Source organism: Rutilus rutilus, assembly GCF_951802725.1.
Source record: "Rutilus rutilus genome assembly, chromosome: 9".
Taxonomy (NCBI): Eukaryota; Metazoa; Chordata; class Actinopteri; order Cypriniformes; family Leuciscidae; genus Rutilus; species Rutilus rutilus.
The window spans coordinates 10,787,318-10,810,390 of record NC_140223.1 but is presented as its reverse complement, the minus strand read 5'-3'; the positions used below and the strand labels follow the sequence as shown (position 1 = coordinate 10,810,390).

At 36.6% G+C, this 23,073-nt stretch overlaps 4 protein-coding genes across 4 annotated transcripts in view; 3 read left to right on the top strand and 1 right to left on the bottom strand.

The window, feature by feature from the left end:
- LOC311297560 (uncharacterized protein) overlaps window positions 1-23,073 on the top strand; it is a 165,799-nt gene that overhangs the window by 82,734 nt on the left and 59,992 nt on the right. The gene's annotated exons all lie outside the window — the stretch shown is intronic.
- LOC311296780 (NACHT, LRR and PYD domains-containing protein 3-like) lies at window positions 791-8,288 on the top strand. Its single transcript, XM_084418675.1, has 13 exons — window positions 791-847; window positions 1,425-1,499; window positions 1,790-1,822; window positions 2,047-2,172; window positions 2,359-2,469; window positions 2,655-2,768; window positions 3,304-3,378; window positions 3,893-5,662; window positions 5,804-5,968; window positions 6,067-6,183; window positions 6,297-6,470; window positions 6,555-6,725; window positions 7,395-8,288. Exons 1-13 carry the CDS (start codon window positions 837-839, stop codon window positions 7,546-7,548), a joined length of 3,096 nt encoding a protein of 1,031 aa, XP_084274801.1. The 5' UTR covers window positions 791-836; the 3' UTR covers window positions 7,549-8,288.
- LOC311296779 (NACHT, LRR and PYD domains-containing protein 3-like) lies at window positions 11,082-19,603 on the top strand. Its single transcript, XM_084418674.1, has 13 exons — window positions 11,082-11,131; window positions 11,557-11,661; window positions 12,371-12,478; window positions 12,665-12,778; window positions 12,964-13,077; window positions 13,490-13,561; window positions 13,632-15,392; window positions 15,611-15,781; window positions 15,878-15,976; window positions 16,113-16,286; window positions 17,990-18,160; window positions 18,240-18,413; window positions 18,517-19,603. The coding sequence occupies exons 2-13, from the start codon at window positions 11,600-11,602 to the stop codon at window positions 18,671-18,673; spliced, it is 3,177 nt and encodes a 1,058-aa protein (XP_084274800.1). The 5' UTR covers window positions 11,082-11,131; window positions 11,557-11,599; the 3' UTR covers window positions 18,674-19,603.
- epha4l (eph receptor A4, like) overlaps window positions 18,853-23,073 on the bottom strand; it is a 39,399-nt gene continuing 35,178 nt past the window's right edge. Inside the window, exons 13-17 of the mRNA XM_084418678.1 lie at window positions 22,717-22,926; window positions 21,999-22,148; window positions 21,606-21,799; window positions 20,405-20,566; window positions 18,853-20,307 (exon numbers count right to left, since the gene is read on the bottom strand). Coding sequence (XP_084274804.1) covers window positions 20,193-20,307; window positions 20,405-20,566; window positions 21,606-21,799; window positions 21,999-22,148; window positions 22,717-22,926 — 831 coding nt within the window. The 3' untranslated portion in view covers window positions 18,853-20,192. The remainder of the gene's footprint in view (window positions 20,308-20,404; window positions 20,567-21,605; window positions 21,800-21,998; window positions 22,149-22,716; window positions 22,927-23,073) is intronic.

Genomic DNA, 23,073 nt, shown 5'->3' with positions numbered 1-23,073 from the left:
CTATACCTCAAATATAGATGTATTGTAAAGCCATCTTATCCAGGTACATTTCAGTGAAGAGTTTTGCATGCCACAAACTGCGCCACCGATGGTCGCAGGATAAATTACGTCAGAATACTTACAGAGTAAAAAAAGTAAAATATAAAAAAATTATCAAAACAACACACTGTGACTACAGTTTTCTCTAAAGATCCACTTGACAAGTATTCATGGAGGTATGCCCTTTATCTAGATTAGGACACTTATTGACGTGTGACTGATTATCTTTGATTAAAATCTGTCAAGACTTTCATGGGTAAATATCTTCTTTTTTCTATATAGGTTTCATTTAGAAAATTGTGTTATGTTCATACAAAAGTAGTCATATTTCAACATTCAAAAATAAGTTTTAAATAAGTATAAGTATAAAAAATAAGTATTAACCCCTATGTCTGGATTAGAGGGTTTAGAGGAGATGGGATGAATGTCATCAAGTATGTCATTAGATAAACACAGTAACAATAAACAGGCTTTCAAATTAAGAGAAAGCTGATAAAAAAATAAAATAAAATAAATAAAACATTTTAAAAATAAATCAAACAGGCCTACAGATATTGGTAAATGAACAAAACAGTAAACTCAATACTGCAGTCTCCACAAGTAGCAGCAACATTATTGCTTTAATACTTTCTAGCAGTGGTTCTCAATCAAACTTGGTAATGTGGTTCATACAGTATCTGCTCCATCTGTGATGAATCACAGACCTGTCAGTTTCTTATAAGATTTAGCTCCTCCTTCACAGAGCAGGTAAAACAGAAAACACCATCATTCTGTTGTTTCATAAGACAGCGAGTGGAATGCACACATGGTGAGTACAACTGCACAGACTGAGAGACGAATGTTTGATAGATTACATTAGGCAGGATAAATCATTTTGAGTTAAATTACTCTATTAGATAATTACTCTATTATAATGAAATTAAATTATTGAGTTAGACTCAAATACATTTGACACTGTCTAATCTGAAGATTTTCAGTTATATTATTTGCAGAATGCATGAAGTTTAAGTGTTATAAACAGCACAAAATAAACACTATGCTTCCACTACAACTTATATAATTTTATGATCACAAAATGTATGTATTTATGTTCAGTAAGACACTGTCAAACAGTCAAAGCCTTACACAACCTGAAAGTATGTGAACTATTAACTAAACCAGGAAATAACTCAAAAACCAGTCCAACCAGCTTGATTATTTGTGTCCTTCATTGTTTTTCTTCCTCATTCCCAGTACTTTGATACTTTTGAAGTGTTTGAGAGAGTAATATATATATATATATATATATATATATATATATATATATATATATATATATATATTATTTTTTTTTATATTTATTTGATTGTGATGGACACAGAATTCAGAATAAATCTGTTCAGCAGTTGGGAAAACATAAACACCAAAATGAATGCTGAAGACGACACTGATTATCACAACACTTGTGATGGAGAGAAAAGGTGAGAGAAATATTTTTTAATCAATTATATTCATATAGATATAAATCAAATATAAATTAATATTTTAAAGAAGCATAATCTTTATATATGGATAAGCTTAAGTGACAGATCAAAGCAAATTCACTTCAAACCAACAGTTTACAATTTGAGATCAAATTATACTGCTTATAACTCAGTACAGCTAATTACATTTGATTACAAAAGGCATTGACAATCTTAATATAATTTGAGTGAAAGTGATTTTGAATTTCTCTGAACTATGAAGATGGATTTATTTTTATTTTTTTCAGTTCTGAAGTTCTCAGTTCTCAGTTTAAACAAAGGTAAATCCAATTACATTTATTTTTGCATGTGCCTTCATAGTTGTGTTGCTTTTGATCCTGTAGCAATATGTAAATAATGTTTTTGTTGCAAATAACCTTTCATTACTGAAGATGAATGAAACCAACATTTTAATTTACTTGAACATTATATTCAACTCTAGAGAGATATAGATTAATGAAACCAAATATTTTGTTGACAAGAACATAAACTTTCTGGGAAAAAGGTTGTTGTTTTTCAGGTCTCTGGAGAGGTCAGATTTACCTGTCCCTAGTGTTTTGTCCATGAAAAGTGACAAATCAATGAAAATACCAATTCAGTTAAAAAATGGAGATTCTCAGTTTGATCAGAGGTGAATAACTATTTTCATGTGACGTAGTTTCAATGTTTTTGGCATCAAAATCATTCAATCAAAATGATTTTTGCTTTTAAATGATACAGTATTGTCCTGAACAAATCTTGATGACACTGAATTTTACTTGGAAGCACATTATTTATTGTGGTTTAATGGTGAGATGGATTATGTTGTCTTGTTCAGTTCTCAAGAAAGACCACATTCATCTGATCCCAGTGTTTGGTCCCTGAAAAGTGACAAATCGATGAAAATACCAATTCAATTAAAGAATGGAGATTCTCAGTTTGATCAGAGGTGAATAACTATTTTTATGTGATGTAGTTTCGATGGTTTTGGCATCAAAATCATTCAATCAAAATTATTTTTGCTTTTAAATGATACAGTATTGTCTTGAACAAATCTTGATGACATTGAATTTTACTTGGAAGCACATATTCATTGTGGTTTAATGGTAAGATGGATTATGTTGTCTTGTTCAGTTCTCAAGAAAGACCACATTCATCTGATCCCAGTGTTTGGTCCCTGAAAAGTGACAAATCGATAAAAATACCAATTCAATTTAAGAATGGAGATTCTCAGTTTGACCGAAGAAGGTATATCTTTTATTTGCACGTGCTATTGTCGTGATAATTGTAGCCTTCCAGCTATAAATAAAAACTTTGTTCGCGTTGTAGAATAGAATGTAATAGAATAGAATGTTTAATAGAATGTTTAATTCTATTATTCTCAAACCATTACTTTATTTCAGAAATCAAAGATGCATTTCTCAAATCTATAAATTCTTCACCAATTTTCACCATATTCCAAATTCCTGAATGTTCCACAGTGGCCTACACAGAACTGTCTTTATTAAGCACAGGTTTAACCTCAGTCTCATTCAGGAGGAAAGAGTAATGGATTGAGATATAATAAACCAAACTCAAACAACACACATTCTTCACTAAGTAACTATTCATTGGATGATTTTTGAGTCTGAGTCTGAGGCCAAAGTTTTGTTAGAATAGAGAGTATTTATAATACAGTTTTTTTATTATTATTTAACATTTTGACCTAATCTTTTTTATTTTATTTTTAAGAAATGCATCAAATTGATTTGAATTTCATTTCTATGAATAATGTATTTTTCAGATCTCTAGAGATATCTAATTCACCTCATCCCAGTGCAATACAAATGAAAGATGAATCAAATATACCACACCAGAGGTATTGTATCATTCTGATCTCATTCACAATGTCAAACGTAGTAAATTAGGAGGAGTAGAGATGATTAGCCATTAACTTCCACCAGCTGCAGGGTTTCAGCAATGAACAGCAGAGCATCTCCGACTTCCTTGTTCAGTGACAAGTTGCCATCATGCAGATCTCTCACATGATCTAAGAAATGACACATATTAAAACAATACTTAAGTCATTATTCAATTAATAATGTACCTTGCTTATTAGAATCATTACTCATATTTCTGGCAATTTGTTCAGTCACAGTCTTCATTCGTAGAAAAAAGCTTTCTAATTAAATTACCCACAAACATTATATTAAAAGAGATTACAAAAAAAGGAAAATACATTTGATATCATAGTGTTTAAGATATTTATGTTATAAATATATTGATGTTTGAATATAATGAAAAAAAAAAAGTTAAGTTAACACTTAATGGCCTACATAGGCTAAGGCTCTTTAGTTTTATTATTTGCGACTTAAACAATTATATTTTTACAGATATGATGCACAAAATCCTGATCCAGAGATTCACAAAAGATTAAAATCTTGCATGAAAAAGAAGCATCTCTACATTTTTGAAGGGCTTGCAAAGCAGGGAAACCCAACACTCCTGAATGAGATCTACACAGAGCTTTACATCACAGAGGGTGGAAATGGAGAGATCAGTAATGAACATGAAATTAAAAGGATTGAAAAAACATTAAAGACTGCAACAGGAGCAACAATACCGATCAAATGCAATGACATCTTTAGACCTTTGCCTGGACAAGACAAACCCATCAGAACTGTGCTGACAAAGGGAGTCGCTGGCATTGGAAAAACAGTCTCTGTGCAGAAGTTCATCCTGGACTGGGCTGAAGAGAAAGAGAATCAGGACGTCCAGCTCATATTTCCACTTCCTTTCAGAGAGATCAATTTGATGAAGGACAAAACATTCAGTCTTTCAGATCTTCTTCATGTCTTTTTCCCTGAGACAAAAGAAATTGAAATATCCTTTGACAAATGTAAAGTCTTGTTCATCTTTGATGGTCTGGACGAGTGTCGTCTGTCTCTGGATTTTCAGAGCGATGTGAGGCTGTGTGATGTAAGTGAATCAGCCTCAGTGGACGTGCTGCTGACGAACCTCATTGTGGGGAATCTGCTTCCCTCTGCTCTCATCTGGATCACCTCCAGACCAGCAGCAGCCGATCTCGTCCCCTCTGAGTGTGTCCATCGAGTGACAGAGGTACGAGGCTTCAATGAGCCACAGAAGGAGGAATACTTCAGGAAGAGAATCAGTGATCAGAGTCTGGCCAATAAAATCATCACACACCTGAAGTCATCAAGGAGCCTCTACATCATGTGCCACATCCCAGTGTTCTGCTGGATCTCAGCCACTGTTCTGGAGAAGATGTTGAGCGAAGCAGAGAGAGGAGAGATTCCCAAGACTCTCACTCAGATGTACACACACTTCCTGATGGCACAGATTAGCATCAAAGACACAAAGTACAATGAAAAGAAGGACACAGACAGAGAGATGATCCTCAAACTGGGGAAACTGGCATATGAGCAACTGGAAAGAGGCAATGTGATCTTCTATGAAGAAGACCTGAGAGAGTGTGGCATTGATGTGACAGAAGCATCAGTGTACTCAGGATTGTGCACTCAGATCTTCAGAGAGGAGTCTGGCTGGTATCAGGGGAAAGTCTTCTGCTTTGTTCATCTGAGCATTCAGGAACATCTAGCGGCTCTATATGTGCATCTCTCCTTCCACAACAATGGCAAAAATGTGCTTGTAGAAGGCAAAGCAAAGGAATCAGAAATAAATGTGACAGTGCCAACCATACTCAAATGTGCAGTTGATAAAACTTTAGAAAGTAAGACTGGAAATCTCGATCTCTTTCTTCGCTTTCTCATGGGACTTTCGATGGAGTCAAACCAGGCCCTCCTAGAACGTTTTTTTAAGAAAAGAACAATCGTCCCCCAGGACACCTCGAAAACTACAGAGTACCTCAAGGATAAAATAAAAAACAGTTGTCCAGAAACAAGTATTCTTCTGTTCCACTGTCTAAATGAACTCAATGATCATTCTCTAAATGATGAAATCCAAAAATACATAACCTCAGGAAAAGTTGAAGACATCCAGTCCCAAGAACTTGGGTTGGCTCTAATGTTCATTTTAATGACATCAGATGAGAAGTTTGATGAGTTTGAACTATATAAATATGGCAAATCAGATGCATTCTTTACCTGGCTGCATCCTGTGATCAAGCTGTCTACAAAGGCCTGGTGAGTACTTTTCATAATTTATTATATTTGTGAGTGCAACAAATTGTTAATATATAATGAAAGAGCAAAAAAAACAAACAAAACAACAACAACAACAACAAAAAAACAAAAAAACAATCTAAATCTTTTTTTCTCTTCCAGGTTGAATGACTGTAATATCACAGAAAGAGGCTGTCTAACGCTGTCTATACTTCTTTCATCACAATCCAATGTGAGAGAGCTGGATCTGAGCCACAACAATGTGCAGGACACAGGAGTTGAAATATTCAGTGTCGGAGCAAAAAAATCATGCTACGCCAAACCGATGTACGCTTCTGGACTAAAGTGAAATATTACGACATTATATTACTAATACACAATTTACATATGTAGACATTTAATTAAATGTTTCTATGTCACTTTAGAATTGAGGAATGGTTCAGCAGTGGGCCAAATTATTCAAACAATAAGGACAAGTATGAAGATTTTATAAGTCAAACTGCTGGACTACAGGACACAGAGTGTAGACTGGAATCTTTGAAGTAGGTTCTGTTAACTCTTAATATACAACTTTTAAACGAGTCCTCATCATGCAAATTGTGCTTCATGGGTTTTGGCCAGTAGATTGAGACAACATGTATTCTCTTCTCTGTAGTCTGAAGCAATGTGGAGTAACAGAAGCAGGCTGTGTTTTCCTGAGCTCAGCTTTGAGTTTAAACCCTTCACATCTGAAAGTGCTGGACCTGAGCTGGAATAACATAGGAGACTCAGGAGTGAAACACCTCTGTGCTGCTCTGGAGAAAGTTCAGTGTGCATTGGAAACACTGAAGTGAGTTATAGTGAGCACAAATACTGAATTGAGAAATGATTTGAGGTTAATAATGACTAATGCCTTTTATTACTTTATTAACAGGTTAAATAATTGTAATATAACACACAAAGGTTGTGCAGCATTGGCTTCAATACTAGAAACAGATTCAAACCTGAAAGAAGTCTCTCTAAGCAAGAATGAGCTCCGGGATTCTGGTGTGACGCTGTTCTCTGTTGGGCTGCGTCATCCTTACTGTAAACTGGAGATCCTGAGGCAAGATGATTCTGAATACTTGTGGTAGATTCAGTACACAGCAAATTCCCCATTAAACAATATTGCTCCATGTGCAGTTTGTGTTTTGTTTAAAAATGACAGCTTATGATCAAGGCCAAAATAACTTAAATTCTTGTATTCTCCCCCTGCAATATTCAGATGTGCTTAACATTTTGCTTTTAATGGCTGATTCTTTAATTATTACCCTCAATCCTAAATTAGTCAAGTCACCTTCATTTATATAACGCTTTTAACAATGTGAATTGTTTCAAAACAGCTTTACAGTGATAATAGGAAATTACAGTAACAGAGATTGTTTTGGCTTTACAGCAGCTCTAGGATAAAGTTATTGTACAGCTAAAGTTAGTTTTGATTTATTTATTCACTTCTGTTGCGAAGATCATTAGTTATTATCTTAGGCGGCCGCTAACATGAATTACTGTTTTGCAGTTATGTGTAGTTACTGACACTAAGCCTAAACCTACAGCACTACACTGATTTTTAATTTAAAAAAAGGTATATTTCCACCAATATCACCATAAGGACATGGCAAATATAGCTACAAACTAATTGAATAATGAAATACTGATAAAAACTGTGAGAGAAACATTTATTCCATTGAGATCAGAAAGATTAAACCATTTTTCAAATCCACTCTGCTTTCTTCAGGTTGTCCAACTGTAATGTTACACATGAAGGTGTGATGGCACTGACCGAAGCTCTGAAATCAAATCCATCCCACCTGAAAGAGATCGATCTGCTTGAGAATGATCTGGAAGATTCAGACTTGAATGTGATCGCCATGATACTGGACAAGTCATAAAAAAACACCAATCCTTAAGATAACTCTAGAAATAAACACTTAAGCTTTGAACAATGAGCAGTAATCACACAATTGTAAAAATGTCTAATATTTTCTATACATTGAAAAATGTATTAAGAAGTTTTTGCAAATCAAATCATGATATTATAATCTAACTTTAGGTAAAGGCAAATCACATTTTGTATGGACTGAAAGTTTGGATAGTGTAATGTATAAGCATTTCAGTTATTCTGTGTTGATGTAAGGTATGCAATGTCCACCCACACAGTGTACGAGTGTGAGTCACCTGTATGCGACTGGGTAGAATGAGGCCTAAATAAAGTTGGAAAAGTGTTCTTATATCCACATCTACTGGCATCCTTATAGACGGCTCTTCAAACATGCATGTCAGAGGGATTACAACAGGGAGCAACATTACAGATAATATGGTTTTATATACTGTATTTAAAGTACATTATATATACATTTCCGATAACAATTTACAATAAGGTTCCAATTGTTAACATTAGTTAAATACATTAGTTAACATGAATTAACAATGAAAACTCATTTGTTTACTGTTAGTTGTAGGTTTTCTGTAATGCATTGTGTATGTTGATGATAATGCAAGGGAGAGAGAAAGTTTATGGATAAGACTTTAATGAGCACTTCTTGTACTTGTACTTTATTCTGCTCTTTCAGTGATTTTCTAGACTGAAAACGGACGCTTCATCTTCTGTGTGATATACAATAAACTTCATAAAACTAATCAGTAAAGTTTTGACCATTATTTGATCGGGGTCCACTACAACAGGCTTGTACTAATTGTGGATAAAAGCATAACAAACAACATAAGTTATACCGTAATTAAATTATACCTGCTGTCACAATCTCAGCCTGTGTTCATGTCTTGTGTGAGGACTTTTGTGTTATTTCCTGTCTTGTGCCATGTTTTGTAGTTTTTCATGTTGATTAGTCTCTCCAGGTGTGTCATGTTAGTTCCCTTGGTTACCCTCGTGTGTTCCCATGACAATCAACCACACCCCCTTGTTAACTTGTTAGCCTGTGTATAAATTGCCCTTGTGTTTCTTTTGTGGTTTGTAGTGATGGCCAGATCGAGGCCTCGTGAAGCAATTGAAACAGTTGAACCAAATGTGCCATATTGTTTCGAGGCTTCGAATCAATCCGACACCCGTCTCAACGGTGACACCTAGTGGTCACTTGCAGGTGTTGATCTGAAACAACCTTGACGAGCCATTAAAAAAATGTGTTGTTTTTTTATTATTATAATTTTCTAATATGTGAAGATTGTAACCTATAGGCTCCTCACTGTGCATAATGTTATTTTGGTCTTGCAAAATGAATATTAATAAAAGAAATCAAGCCACAATGTCTCACTTTTTTAGAGATTTTTATTCAAAAATATTAATTTCTCTGCTGTGGAAGGACTTATGCCGCGTTCCAGGCAACCTGTAACCCGTGTTTTTCCAACTCGTAACTGGGAGTACATCGATCTAGTACGAGTTCACGGGTGGGAAGTCACGGGTTTGACTGCCGTTCCAGTGCACTTTCACGGGTACGGTTGGAAAAACACGGGCTACAGGTTGCCTGGAACGCTACAAAGTCGTGAGTCGTGGTTTGAAGTCGTGATTTACGTGCTCAAAAACCTGCCTGGAACGCAGCATTAGACTACTTCTTTTTTTACAGATAATTTCTCCAGCCTTTGAAAAAATCCTCTCACAAGGGACACTTGTTACTGGCATGCAAAGATATATATATATATATTGTTTTGGTGATTTTCCTTTTATTGTGACAGGACAGTAGAGAGATGACAAAAAAACGAGGCGGGAAAGGTCCACGAGCCGGGACTCGAACTCGGGACGCCCGAGTGCAAAGGCGCTACATGTCGACGCACTGACCACGAGGCCATTGACGCTGATGGCGGAGATATTTTTTTTAGCTAGTACATACAAATGAGGAAAGATTACTGCTATCTCTTTCCAGTTTCATTTAAATTCATGTTAAATTTAAATGCAAGCCTAAATAGCCTATAACTAATCAAATCGCACTATGTCACTATATCACCAAAAATCCGCTATCTCAAAATCAAACTCCTCTCACAAAAACCCACGAGGTCAAGATGCGTTGATTTCACTTTTATACAGATGTGCGACTGTGTGGTCTGTTCCCGACCGTGTCAATCAAACGCTGATTCGGCGGACCACACCTGATGAAACACTTAGTGAAACACTTCGAGGCTTCGTTTGGCCATAGTCACGTGACATAGGTGTTTTGAATCACGCTTCGGATCAGCGTTTCGAAACATCTGCGCTTCGGGATCTCGCAAAGCTTCGGAACGACTGTTTCGCGTCAGCCATCCTTAGTGGTTTGTCAGTTGTTGTTTGCTGTACCATGTTCCTGTCCTGAGTTTCTTTGTTTGCCCTGGATTACCTGTTTGTATTGTTATTAAAGTAGTGCTTGCATGTGGATTCTCTCTCTGCTTCGCTCCTGCCTCATTGTTACACCTGCTCTATCTCCACACAGCATATATTCTCTGGGTCTGCAGGCATCATTGTCTGAATCCAAGTCGAACATATAAGGCTGAGCACCGCTGCTGGCAGTTTCTGACATTTTCAGTGTGAGATTTTCCTGTTTTGTTGTTGCATGAGCTCTTGAAGCTCAGCCCTCTTCTCAAAAAGGGGCTGGGAGCACCAGCTCATTTGCATTTAAAGTGACACACACACATCGTTTTTGCTCACCCAAAAAAGTAAGATTTCAACTTGCTATAAAAAATTATCTATGGGGTATTTTGAGCTAAAACTTCACATACACACTCTGGGGACATCAGAGACTTATTTTACATCTTGTCAAAATGGGCAAAATAGGTCCCATTTAAACTATCCTTTTAAGTATTGAGGTATGTGTAAACTATTTAAGAAAGAAAAAGGCAAAAGATAAAAGGGGGTAAAAATGTAATAATTGTGGTTCTATTTGTGACATGTTTCTGTGTTCACTTCCTGTGTTTAGGTCATGTTTTCTTAGTTGTTTGTTTAAATAGTTACCCTAATTTGTTTCCATGACTATTAATCACCTACACCTGTCCCTTCTCAGCCCCTTGTTAGCCGCCTGTGTTTTTATATTAGTTTATTGTGTTCCTTGTCAAGTCTTGTTCCTACATGGATGTTTTGTTTAGTGCACTCATTCTGTTCCTGTTTCTCTGGTCTTCGTGTTTGTCATTGGAACTCACTACATTTGGATCCAGCTCTCCTTTGATTCTGAGTTCCCCCTTCATCACAGGTACCCTGTAAACATGACTTTGTTTCCAGGCAGACTGGTGTGCCCTTATTCGCGCTACCAAAAACCAGCCAATTAGATTAGATTTTATTACATTGAGAAGCTGCTAGTGCTTTCCATTTTTGATTGCAAATAGTATCAGGCAGTTTGTGGGAGTGACACCGAGGCTGAGACTATGGGCCATTGCCAACTTCCTTGATGCCACAACATCATCACATGTGGAGGAGCAGGTTAGCCATGATAAAACAAAAAACACTGTTCAGTTCGACTGATTCCAGAGGACCGTCAAGTTGAATTTAGAAGACACGTGGTAAGTACCACTGCAGCGTTTGATAGATAACAGGCAAAATGGATCCGCTTAAGATAAAAGCTAAAAAAACACCTGACACTGTGATTTAAAGAATGATAATGTTTTCAATAATCTTATTTGGAGAATCTCACAAAACATTGAATTAAATGTTAATTAAATGTTAAAAAACACGAATAATCTTTGCTTTCTCTGGGAAGTTAAACAAATCATCTTGAATGACCACAAACTGTATTTGTATTTTTATGTTTATGTTTAGTCAAATATTGTCTGGTAACTAACCTGTTACACTTCAGTCTCAACTGCGTGAAAAACAATCTAGTAAAACCAGTTCTTAAAAGAACGCTTGCGTTCATAACCAAATGTTTCTTTCACTTTTCCAGCATATTTGCAAAAACTTTAAGCATAAAAAGCCTTCTATTTTCCAGATTATCTTCTAAAAAACAAAGGTGAGACATATGGACAAACAGCATGCCTCTAATAAATACTAAAGGTGATGATGATTCCGGCACCTCTGTCAGTGGGTTGAATGGGTGAGAAAAACACATTTATTTTGTATGAATTTGTATGTTTGCAGACTTAGGATAGAACTAGACTGTTAGCTGATTATGGATCAATGTCAACATCAGTTTGTTTAAAAGAAGATATGATTATTTTGAGGAGAAATTGTACTGCTATCACATGTCTAGATAATAGCTGTGATTAAATTCTAAATTATTTAACAATTTAATTTAATTTCTAATTCCATTAATCGTGATGTAATGTTTAATGTCGCATCTGACAGTTTTGATCAGGAAAAATCAGATTCACCTGCACCCAGAGTTCTGTCTATCAGAAGGAGTGACAGATCAATGCAAATGCCAATTCACTGAAGTAATAAAACATATCTCAAAAACTACATCATTTCAAGTTTTCTAATCATCCTTACAGGGAACATTTGAACCAAATGAAGAAACACACAGACACTTTCTGTTTACTTGTGTATTATAATAATCTGCTATTTTGAAGTGCTGAAATGCAAGAAATGTTAAGGGTTATTGACCCTAATTAATTTTATATCAATGGAGACAGCATATGTGGCATGTAAAAAGTCAAGTGGGATCGATGATTAAAAGCAGAAAAGTGAAGTTTTCTTCAGTCAAATGTGCTTGCTATTTGAGCTGTAATGTCACATGGAGTGTGATAACATTAACCTTAATTTACATAATATAACATGACATAACCTTGTGTTTCCTTTTGCAGTTTGATGGACAGATCAGACTCTTCTGGCCTTAGTGTTTTGTCCATGAAGAGTGACAGATCAATGAAAATACCAATTCAACTGAAAAATGGATCAGCCATTGGAAAAAGGTAAAGACAATTTATGCCAAAGGTAGTCAGAACTGCAGTAGTGTGGTAAAAAGCACATTCACGAGGAGAATGCAGTTTCCAGCCATTTTTGATCACTTCTTCTCCTCAATGGTTTGTTGTTAACCTTCTCTAAAACACTACAATTACACTTCACTTAATTTTTTTTTTTTTTTTTTTCATTGTCAGTCTTCAGCAGGAGAAATCGGACTCGCCTGCCCCAAGTGTTTTATCTATGAAGAGTGATCGATCAATGAAAATACCAATTCAACTGAAAAATGGATCAGCTCCCACTGGAAAAAGGTAATGACGATTTATGCTAAAGGTAGTCAGAACTTCAGTACTGCACATTCATATAAAGGAGGAAGGAGTTTCTAATCATTTTCTGATCACTTCTCCTCAATGGTTTGTTGTTAACCCTTTCTAAACACTACAATAACACTTCACTTAAAAAAAAAAAAAAAGTTTTTTGTTTGTTTCATTGTCAGTCTTCAGCAGGAGAAATCGGACTCGCCTGCCCCAAGTACTTTATCTATGAAGAGCGATCGATCAATGAAAATACCAATTCAACTGAAAAATGGATTAGCTCCCATTGGAAAAAGGTAATGGCGATTTATGCTAAAGGTAGTCAGAACTGCAGTGCTGTGGTAGACAGACAGATGCACAAAAAGTCTCTATAGTTCTCAGAAAAACAAATACTTTATGCATTTTAAGAATAAGAAAGCATCAGAGTACTTTACACTGACTTGACAGACGAGAAGTTGACAGTCATTGTGGCGTGGCTGGATTATTTTAGTTTCTCTTTGTGGCTTGTTGTAAGTTTATGTAAGAGAAAAGATTCAAATAAGATTATTAAAGATCAAGGGCAGAAAAAAACGAGAATGATTAAGACCAGATAAGATGGTCTCTGAATGCTGGTCATGTTTTAAAAGTGTTAACCATTTCTAGTAAATTCAGTGAAGATAAAAAGTGAAGTTAAGTGACCGATATCAAACTTTTTTTTATGTCTATAAGGGATTTACACAGAAAATCAGATCAAGATGCTGAGAAGAATGGCAGCTTTCCTGGTAGATGCATTGGACATCAGTAGGTTAAATATATCAAGACTCATTTATTTGTGCGTAGTTGTTGCTACTAACAAACATATATTCAACAGACATGATTCAGAAACACATGAAGTCAAGATTCAAAGGTTGAAATCACACATAAAAAAGAAGCATCTCTACATTTTTGAAGGATTTGCAAAGCAGGGAAACCCAACACTCCTGAATGAGATCTACACAGAGCTTTACATCACAGAGGGTGGAAATGGAGAGATCAGTAATGAACATGAAATTAAAAGGATAGAAAAATCACTGAAGGCTGCAGAAGGAGCGACAATACCGATCAAATGCAGTGACATCTTTAGACCTTTACCTGGACAAGACAAACCCATCAGAACTGTGCTGACAAAGGGAGTTGCTGGCATTGGAAAAACAGTCTCTGTGCAGAAGTTCATCCTGGACTGGGCTGAAGAGAAAGAGAATCAGGACGTCCAGCTCATGTTTCCACTTCCTTTCAGAGAGATAAATTTGATGCAGGACAAAACACTCAGTCTTTCAGAGCTTCTTCATGTCTTTTTCCCTGAAACAAAAGAAATGGAAATATTCAGTGACCAATATAAAGTCTTGTTCATCTTTGATGGTCTGGACGAGTGTCGTCTGTCTCTGGATTTTCAGAGTGATGTGAGGTTGTGTGATGTAAGTGAATCAGCCTCAGCGGACGTGCTGCTGACGAACCTCATTGTGGGGAATCTGCTTCCCTCTGCTCTCATCTGGATCACCTCCAGACCAGCAGCAGCCGATCTCGTTCCCTCTGAATGTGTCCATCGAGTGACAGAGGTACGAGGCTTCAATGAGCCACAGAAGGAGGAATACTTCAGGAAGAGAATCAGTGATCAGAGTCTGGCCAATACAATCATCACACACCTGAAGTCATCAAGGAGCCTCTACATCATGTGCCACATCCCAGTGTTCTGCTGGATCTCAGCCACTGTTCTGGAGAAGATGTTGAGTGAAGCAGAGAGTGGAGAGATTCCCAAGACTCTCACTCAAATGTACACACACTTCCTGATCGCACAGATTAGCATCAAAAACAAGTACAATGATAAAGAGGACAACGATAAAGACATGATCTTCAAACTGGGGAAACTGGCATATGAGCAACTGGAAAGAGGCAATGTGATCTTCTATGAGGAAGACCTGAGAGAGTGTGGCATTGATGTGACAGAAGCATCAGTGTACTCAGGATTGTGCACTCAGATCTTCAGAGAGGAGTCTGGCTGGTATCAGGGGAAAGTCTTCTGCTTTGTTCATCTGAGCATTCAGGAACATCTAGCGGCTCTATATGTGCACCTCTCCTTCCACAACAATGGCAAAAACGTGCTTGAAGCCCATGAATCTGGAACGACTGTGACAATGTTCTGCTTACACAAGTGTGCAGTCAAAAAATCTTTAGAAATTATGAATGGACATCTCGATCTTTTCCTTCGCTTCCTCATGGGACTTTCACTGGAGTCAAATCACAAGCTACTAAAAGGGCTTTTGGTGAAGAAGACCGGAAGCTCCCTGGAAAGAGAGAAAACTATTGAGTATCTCAAGCAAACGATAAAAACAATCCCTTGCTCAGAAATGACTCTTGTTTTGTTCCACTGTCTGAATGAACTGAATGATCATTCCCTTATTACTGAAATCCAAAGCTACCTGACCTCCGGAAAAATAAACAGCGAAACTCTGTCCCCACATCTCTGGTCAGCTCTGGTGTACATCTTAATGACATCAAATGAGAAGTTCAATGAGTTTGAACTTTGTAAATACGGAAGATCGGACACAGCTGTGTTCTGGTTGCTTCCTGTGATCAAGTTGTCGAAAATGATCTGGTGAGAACATGTAGTTGCTTGCTTACATAGAGTCAATATTTTACCTTGAGAACAAATAGCACATTACTTCTATTTACACTGTGTAAATCACTATTTTAAAGATGCTATTTTATGCCATTTATACTTGGTGCAACAGTATCTACCATTATATACACAATAAATAGCATCTACCTCAGTCTAAACAGCTGATGCTGATATTAACATATTTGTTCTGGCAGGATGCATGACTGTAATATCACAGAAAAAGGCTGTGCGGTGCTTTCTGCTGTTCTTCCATCAATATCTAATCTCAGAGAGCTGGATTTGAGCCACAACAACCTGCAGGACTCTGGAGTGGAAATACTCTGTATTGGATTGAAAAGATCACACTACGACTTAAAAAAATTAGTGTATGAGTTTTCAGTGAACCAAAACACAAAAACAATGTCTATACAAGCCCTGTTTACATTTAAAGGTTTTAATCAAAGATATGAATCCATTGTCAGGAGGAGTCTGGGTTCTGATGAGTGTGATCCCAATCTTGTTTTTGTCGTCCTTTCTACTGCTGGACTACAGGACACAAAGTGTAGGCTGGAATCACTCAAGTAGGTTTACTCTCTAAGCTCCAGATAATGTATAATCAGGTTTACAAGTTTACAAATGCATAGATAGTATTTGCATACTTTAAATGATAACCTACCTCCTTAATAAGAATGATGTTTTTTTTTTTTCTCTCTGTAGTCTGAAGAACTGTGGAGTAACAGAAGCAAGCTGTGTTTTCCTGAGCTCAGCTCTGAGTTTAAACCCTTCACATCTGAAAGTGCTGGACCTGAGCTGGAATAACATAGGAGACTCAGGAGTGAAACATCTCTGTGCTGCTCTGGAGAAAGTTCAGTGTGCATTGGAAACACTAAAGTAAGTTACAACAAACTTAATTAGTAAGTTTTGACCTTTATCTATTTTGATTAATTATGCAGTATAAACAATGGAGAGAAGACCTGCCCTTAAGCTACTATTGCAACACTTCCATTTGTCACAATGACAATCGACTAGAGGTGGGCATAGATCATTTTTTTTTTATCTAGATTAATCTCACTGTAATCTTGGAATTAATCTAGATTAATCTAGATTAAAATGGCTCATAAAATTTGCCGAAATTTTATGAATTCTGCCGAAGGCATTCAGAATATGTGTGCTACCCAAATAATGACTAAAGGGCACGTGTTTCTTAAATACAAAGTGACAATTAAAATAACTTGTGAAGAAATGCCGGAGATTATTTATTTTTTATTAAAACTAACATAATAAAGTATGAATTTATTTTATTTTTATTTTTTTTACTTTGAGCAATGATGGAGCTATAATAGACTCTTCTTATGAGCATATAAAACAAAACAGCTCCTTGGAAAAAATGAAATGTAGCCTAATATTGTAGTAGTTATAAACTATTTTTAGTTCAGATTAACATTTGAGGGCAGCAATTTTATTCATAATGTCAAAATAAAACCAACGTAATGTTACTTGAAAGCATTATAGCCTACTATTCCTGCCAAACTTCCATGGCTGCAGTTAGTGTTACTACAGTAAATCCATGTGAAATGTTGCAGATCTGTGGACACCGGATAGTTCATTCATGGCACAATGTTTCTTCCTGGTTTCCACGCACTGTTTGATCCATTAATAACGGATAAATGTGAATGTTTCTCACTAGATCTCGCAGAGATGTTATTACTTAAGTGGCGAATTAAAATGCTTTCTTTACTGTATCTCTTAGCGCTGTGTAGTAACAGTGTCGCATGATCACGATCGGCTCGCGCTGCTTTGGTCCAAACTGATAAACAACGGTCCATCAACCACACAATAACGAGTAGCTCAGTTTCGTTCCGCTTACATTACGTTTGCCATTTGATGTCGGACAATGTTGTGGTCGCGCCAGCGTCTCTTACATTATGAGCGCGCTTGTAACGCAGGAACTTGTAACGAAGGAACTTGCAGCGCGGCGCGCTTTTAGTCGGCAGGAAAAATGGTCCAACGAACCGTTCGGTTTGAAAATGCGTACCGAACATCGAACCGAATTTGGCTAGGTATACATCCGCGCTAAAATATCAAGGTGAAAGTCATCATAGCTTGCGTAGTATAGACCCAGCTCCCAACCCAACTTTGAGAATAGATTAACGGCGATATTTTTTTTATCGCCCGATAAGAGTGTCACGTTAACGCAGCACGTCAACGCCGATAACGGCCCACCACTACAATCGACATAAAATAATTTTCTACCAAATCAGGATATTCAGTGGAAAAAGTAAGGTTGGACTTTATTTTATCCATCGGACATTCATTATAATATGGTCGTGGTTTCTGAATATTTTTAAAGAGCAACAGCAGACTCTCACTCTTAAACTCCTGTTATGTTTAAAACTACATTTCAGTTTATCAATGTGGTCTACTTATATAATACTACTGTTTTAATGTTGGCCTTTAAATTACCCTCCACTTTGTATGGAGAAAAAAAAAGTTCTTATGTGTAAATGACAGAATTACTTTTGAGTTGAATGAATCCTTTAAAGTAATATTGTGTACTATAAGTTGTATAATTAACAACTTTTTTGACTTGTTAGACTTTCAACTTGCAAAATCAGTGCAGAAGGCTTTGAATCTCTTACTTCAACTCTAAAGTCAAACGCTCAGCTGAGAGAGCTGGACCTGGGCAACAACAGACCTGGAGATCAGGGAGTGCAGCTGCTGTCTGCTGTTCTCCATGATCCAAACTGTAGACTGAAAACACTGAGGTTAAGATATAGAAATCAGAGCATAGTTTTTGATAAAGTTGGAAAACCAAGCATATGTTATAATGAATTTCTTTCTCAGGTTGGACAAATGTGGAATCACAGAGAGAAGTTGCACTGCTCTGGCTTCAGCTCTCAACTCAAAGACCTCCAATCTGACAGATCTGGATCTGAGTATTAATGATCTACGAGACTCAGGTGTGAAGAAGCTCTGTGTCGGACTGGAGGATCCTCACTGTAAACTAGAGAAGCTGAGGTAAAATAAATTAAACCTAATCAGATTTCCACAAAAACTAAACCATTTATACCACTATTGGTTAACTTTTCCCCTGTCTGAAAATCCACTCTGCTTTCTTCAGGTTGTCCAACTGTAAAGTTACACATGAAGGTGTGACGGCACTGACCGAAGCTCTGAAATCAAATCCATCCCATCTGAAAGAGATCGATCTGCTTGAGAATGATCTGGAAGAGTCAGACTTGAATGTGATTGCCATGATACTGGAAAAGTCATCATAAAAACAGAAACACAAACACTAATGTTTAAGATAACCCTTAAAAAAGAGTGGGATAACTCATAAAATACAGTAACCATCATCAACTCATGGAAAGGATATCATACTATATATGGATGTTGTACAATGGATATGCATTTTTTTCTGGATACTTATAGAGTGTTAACTACAAACAATTTCTTTGAAATTTTATTTTAAGAACTAGATACAAAAAGATCATAAATAAAGCTCATAAGTTAGGTGCACCTAAAGGTGGAAATACAGAAACTGTGAAAATAAGATTCCTCAACCTGTTACCAAACCATTCTTAAATGTACTGCTGTTTTACAATGTTAAATTTACTGCAACATGAATATTATGCTTGCTGTGAAAATTAAATACATTATGTTAGCATCTTTTTGCACATGTAAAGGGGAAAAAAGGAAGAAAATGACAGAACTTAGAAGCTGTACATGAAAACGACTGCTGGTATTATATACATCATGAAGAAAACAATTACAAACTATCATATGTACAAACAAAATCCTAGATTATGTACAGTGAAAAAAGTTTTAAAAATATATCTGTGACTATGAAATTCTTGCAATGATTCAATTCAGCAGTTTCGAACATTTGATCAAATTACATACACAGATTTAATTATTTGCGCATGACCTCTGGTTGTAGATTCAATGGTACTCAAAAGGTAGAGACATGGAAGTAAATTAAATGAAATTGAAAAGAGGGGAACATAAAAAGACTGAAGGATTGACAAAAAGAAACCAGGAAGAACCGTCAGATTAAGTCATTTACTTTGCTACTTCAAAAATGCAAAGATTGAATACACAGAACATGAGTAACTCAAGACTAAATCTTATCTGGATCTATCTTCTCATTCCCTTTATTTTATTTTTTTCAACAAATAAAGCAATATAATTTTCCATTCAGCAATGCCTCTAAAAGCTCCATCTGGCCTTCATAAAACAAACACACACTGTCCAAAAGGTCTGTTAGATTAGTTTACAATGGCTCAAAATCTCCCGAGGCAAAAGATCCGTTTGAATATAACGTTCAAATTTGATCCACAGGGAACAATTCCTTCCCGCTGATGATGACGATCGGCCATCCTGAAAAGATCCTGAGGAGAAAGGCGTCGTAGTCTGTTTGCACTTAGTTTAAATGGTTTTTTCCACTTACACAAGAACACTTCCCAAACTTTCTCCTGTCAAAAAATACTGCCTTGCTGCCTGGATCATGAGGGTCAGAAACATCATCCAGAGAGACGCATTAAGTCATTTTAATTGTCGGCAAAAGGCCAGTTTAAAAATCCTTAGACATCACGAAGACAATCAGGGAAGAAAATGAAAAAAAAAAAGTCCTCGTAAAAGCACAAAGCGGTCCAGAAAAGTGCAGTTTAGCTCATTCATCCTGATCTTCATACCATTCATATTCCATTAAAGTGCAAGAGTGATGTGAAATATTCCGTCTCTCTTGTAATTCATGCTAACCAACATGATGCATTGTTTTTTTCCCTTCGTCACAGATCAGACAGGAATCTTTGTGTCTTGTCTTCGATGCATTCCAGACAATAAATCCTGCACGCTGCTCAGGATCTTCCTCTGATGTGCGCTGCATGAGATTCCCATTTTGGCCAGATCCCTGTAAAAGAGCAGCACAGGGGATATTTGTTAAGCTATAGTCATCTTCAAGCTCATCAGGATGTGTAATTAGGTGTGTAATGTGTTGTGATGCTCACTCATGACTCATGGGTATGACGCTCTCTAAGCTGCAGTATCCTGCTGTGTTGAAGTTTTCTCTGTATTGGTCAAGTCCAATGATTTTCAGCCATTCGTCCACAGAACCCAAAGAGGGGGCGGAGCCTTCAGAGGGGGCGTGGTGAAGCATGGATGGGTGGGGCCTGAGGGCAACAACATTACATAATATATTTTATTCCAGGGAAAATTAACTTGCCAGAATGTATGAGTGTGTGGCATTATGCGTGTTTGCTTGTTTTGCTACTCTCATAGAGATTGCATTTCCAAAATGCCCCTTAGAAGAACAGCAAAACCTGATTAAACTTTTTTATTTTATAAGCAAATGACAAAAAAGCTCATTTTAGGGTTAAGACTGACACAAACTACTGTTCACTACTGTTACAAGTTTAGGGTTGGTTAGATTTTTTTTTTTTTTGTCTTTTATGCTCACCAAGGCTGCATTTTGTTTTATTAAAAAAGTTTGAATTATAATTACACATTTAAAATTACTTTTCTATTTGAATATATTTTAAAATAGAATTTATTCCTGTGATCAAAGCTGAATTTTCAGCATCATTACTCCAGTCTTCAGTGTCACATGATCCTTCAGAAATCATTCTAATATGCTGATTTTCTGCTCAAGAAATCAATGTTGAAAATAGTTGTGCTGCTTAATATTTCTTGTGGAAACTTCTTTTTTATTTATTGTTTTTTATAGAAAGTAAAAAAAAAACCCTGAATTTATTTGAAATTTTTCACAAACCTTTTAACCTTTGACCAATTTAATGCATCCTTGCTGAATAAAAGTATTAATTTCCAAACATTTGTATGCTATGCATGTATTGCAAAAACATGGTCCCATTTTACATACTGCTAACCGGGTTCTCTTTTAACTGTTACTCATGATGGGATTTAACAGAAGTTAACTAAAATGCATTCTGAAATATTTTGGGCCTCAATGGCACATTCAATTTTGCAGGCCTTAGAGTTAATGTACAACAATGATAAGTCGAGATTAAATTTAAATCCCCAGAAGAATAGATAAACCTAATAAAAGTTCATAAGGGATTTTCTTTCTTTTAATAAATATCTACAAAAGCCAAACACATATTATAGGATTTGTACCAAAATACACCCAAAAAAGCAAAAAATAAAAAATTGTGAATGTACAGTCCCAACGAGGATAAAAGTGTTGATGTGCACCTGCTGGCGTCTCCTGCCGTCCTCTTGAGCGTGGCAGGATTGCGTATGAGTTTGTCCAGCATGTTGACTATCTGGCTGAATTTGGGTCTGTCTGCGCGTTCCCTCATCCAGCACTCCAGCATGAGCTGATGCAGAGCCAGCGGGCACTCCATGGGCGGCGGCAACCGGTAGCCTTCCTCTATTGCCTTTATCACCTAGGAAACAGGAGAGAGGAAATGAGTGGCTGATCTTTCTGAACTACCGCTTTTAGTTGGTTTGTATAACTTGGCATGGCACACAATAGCACGATAAAGCAAAGTATTAATACTCTTTTAAGTGTACCATGGGAACGCCAGCGCAGAAGGCATGACAAGCTGTCGTAATTAATTAGATTTGTGGTACAGTGCCACTTACATCCTGGTTGCTCATGTCCCAATATGGTCGTTCACCATATGACATCACTTCCCACATGACGATGCCGTAACTCCACACGTCACTGGCCGAGGTGAACTTCCTGTACATGATGGCTTCTGGAGCCGTCCAGCGGATTGGAATCTTCCCTCCCTGTGATTGACAGGTTCATGTTCATGTTAAACAGAATTAAAGCCCGTTTACACCATGATAACTATAACTAGAGTCCACACCACCCATCTTTAAAGCAGGATGGATTCTGATTGGCTGTCAATGTTTTTATCGTTCATCCGCTGGAAAAATCGTTCTGAAAGTGATTCCAACAATATTGTTTCTCTGTGCCGTTATCGTTATAGTTGTGGTGTCGACTCTGCTATTCTTTTATATTTAGAATGATTTATAAAACGATATCTTTATCGTTATCATCACAGTTCTCATCCTTGGTGTGAACGGGCCTTTATACAACAGTAAATTCCGATCCACTAATTTGAATAAGTGACATTCCCAGAAGGTTGAAATTCCATATAACTGTATGGGAATCAGTGTTATTATTAACTAAATGTTAACAAAGATAAACAAATAAATAAAATAAAATACAAATGTATTGCTCATTGTTAGTTAATGCATTAGCTAATGTTAATGATTAGGACCTTATTGTAAAGTTTTAGTGTTGATAACTATAAATATAACATTGTAAATTAATAAATGTAAACACTCGTACCCTGGTGGTATACGCTCCTTCTGGTTCATCTTCCAGCACTCTGGACATCCCAAAATCTGAGACTTTGCACACCAGGTTGCTGTTTACTAGGATGTTGCGTGCTGCGAGGTCCCTGTGAACGTAACTCATGTCGGAGAGATATTTCATACCGGACGCGATTCCTCTCAGGATGCCCACCAGCTGGATAACGGTGAAGCGACCGTCATTCTTCTGAAAGAGGAAGCAACACTTCAGACCTGAATAGTGACACCTTGACAAGAATCAAAGTTGCTCTACTCACGATTGTTCTTGTGAGTCATTTAGGATGGGGAGAAACACAAGCTATCTATCTATCTATCTATCTATCTATCTATCTAT

Coding starts and splice junctions, on each gene's coding strand:
- LOC311296779 (XM_084418674.1), top strand. CDS start 11,600: ATGCCTCTAATAAATACTAAAGGTGATGATGATTCCGGCACCTCTGTC. Junction 11,662..12,370: donor TCTGTCAGTGGGTTGAATGG/GTGAGAAAAACA, acceptor TTCCTTTTGCAG/TTTGATGGACAGATCAGACT. Junction 13,078..13,489: donor TTAGCTCCCATTGGAAAAAG/GTAATGGCGATT, acceptor TATGTCTATAAG/GGATTTACACAGAAAATCAG.
- LOC311296780 (XM_084418675.1), top strand. Junction 1,500..1,789: donor ACTTGTGATGGAGAGAAAAG/GTGAGAGAAATA, acceptor TATTTTTTTCAG/TTCTGAAGTTCTCAGTTCTC. Junction 6,184..6,296: donor TGTAGACTGGAATCTTTGAA/GTAGGTTCTGTT, acceptor TCTTCTCTGTAG/TCTGAAGCAATGTGGAGTAA.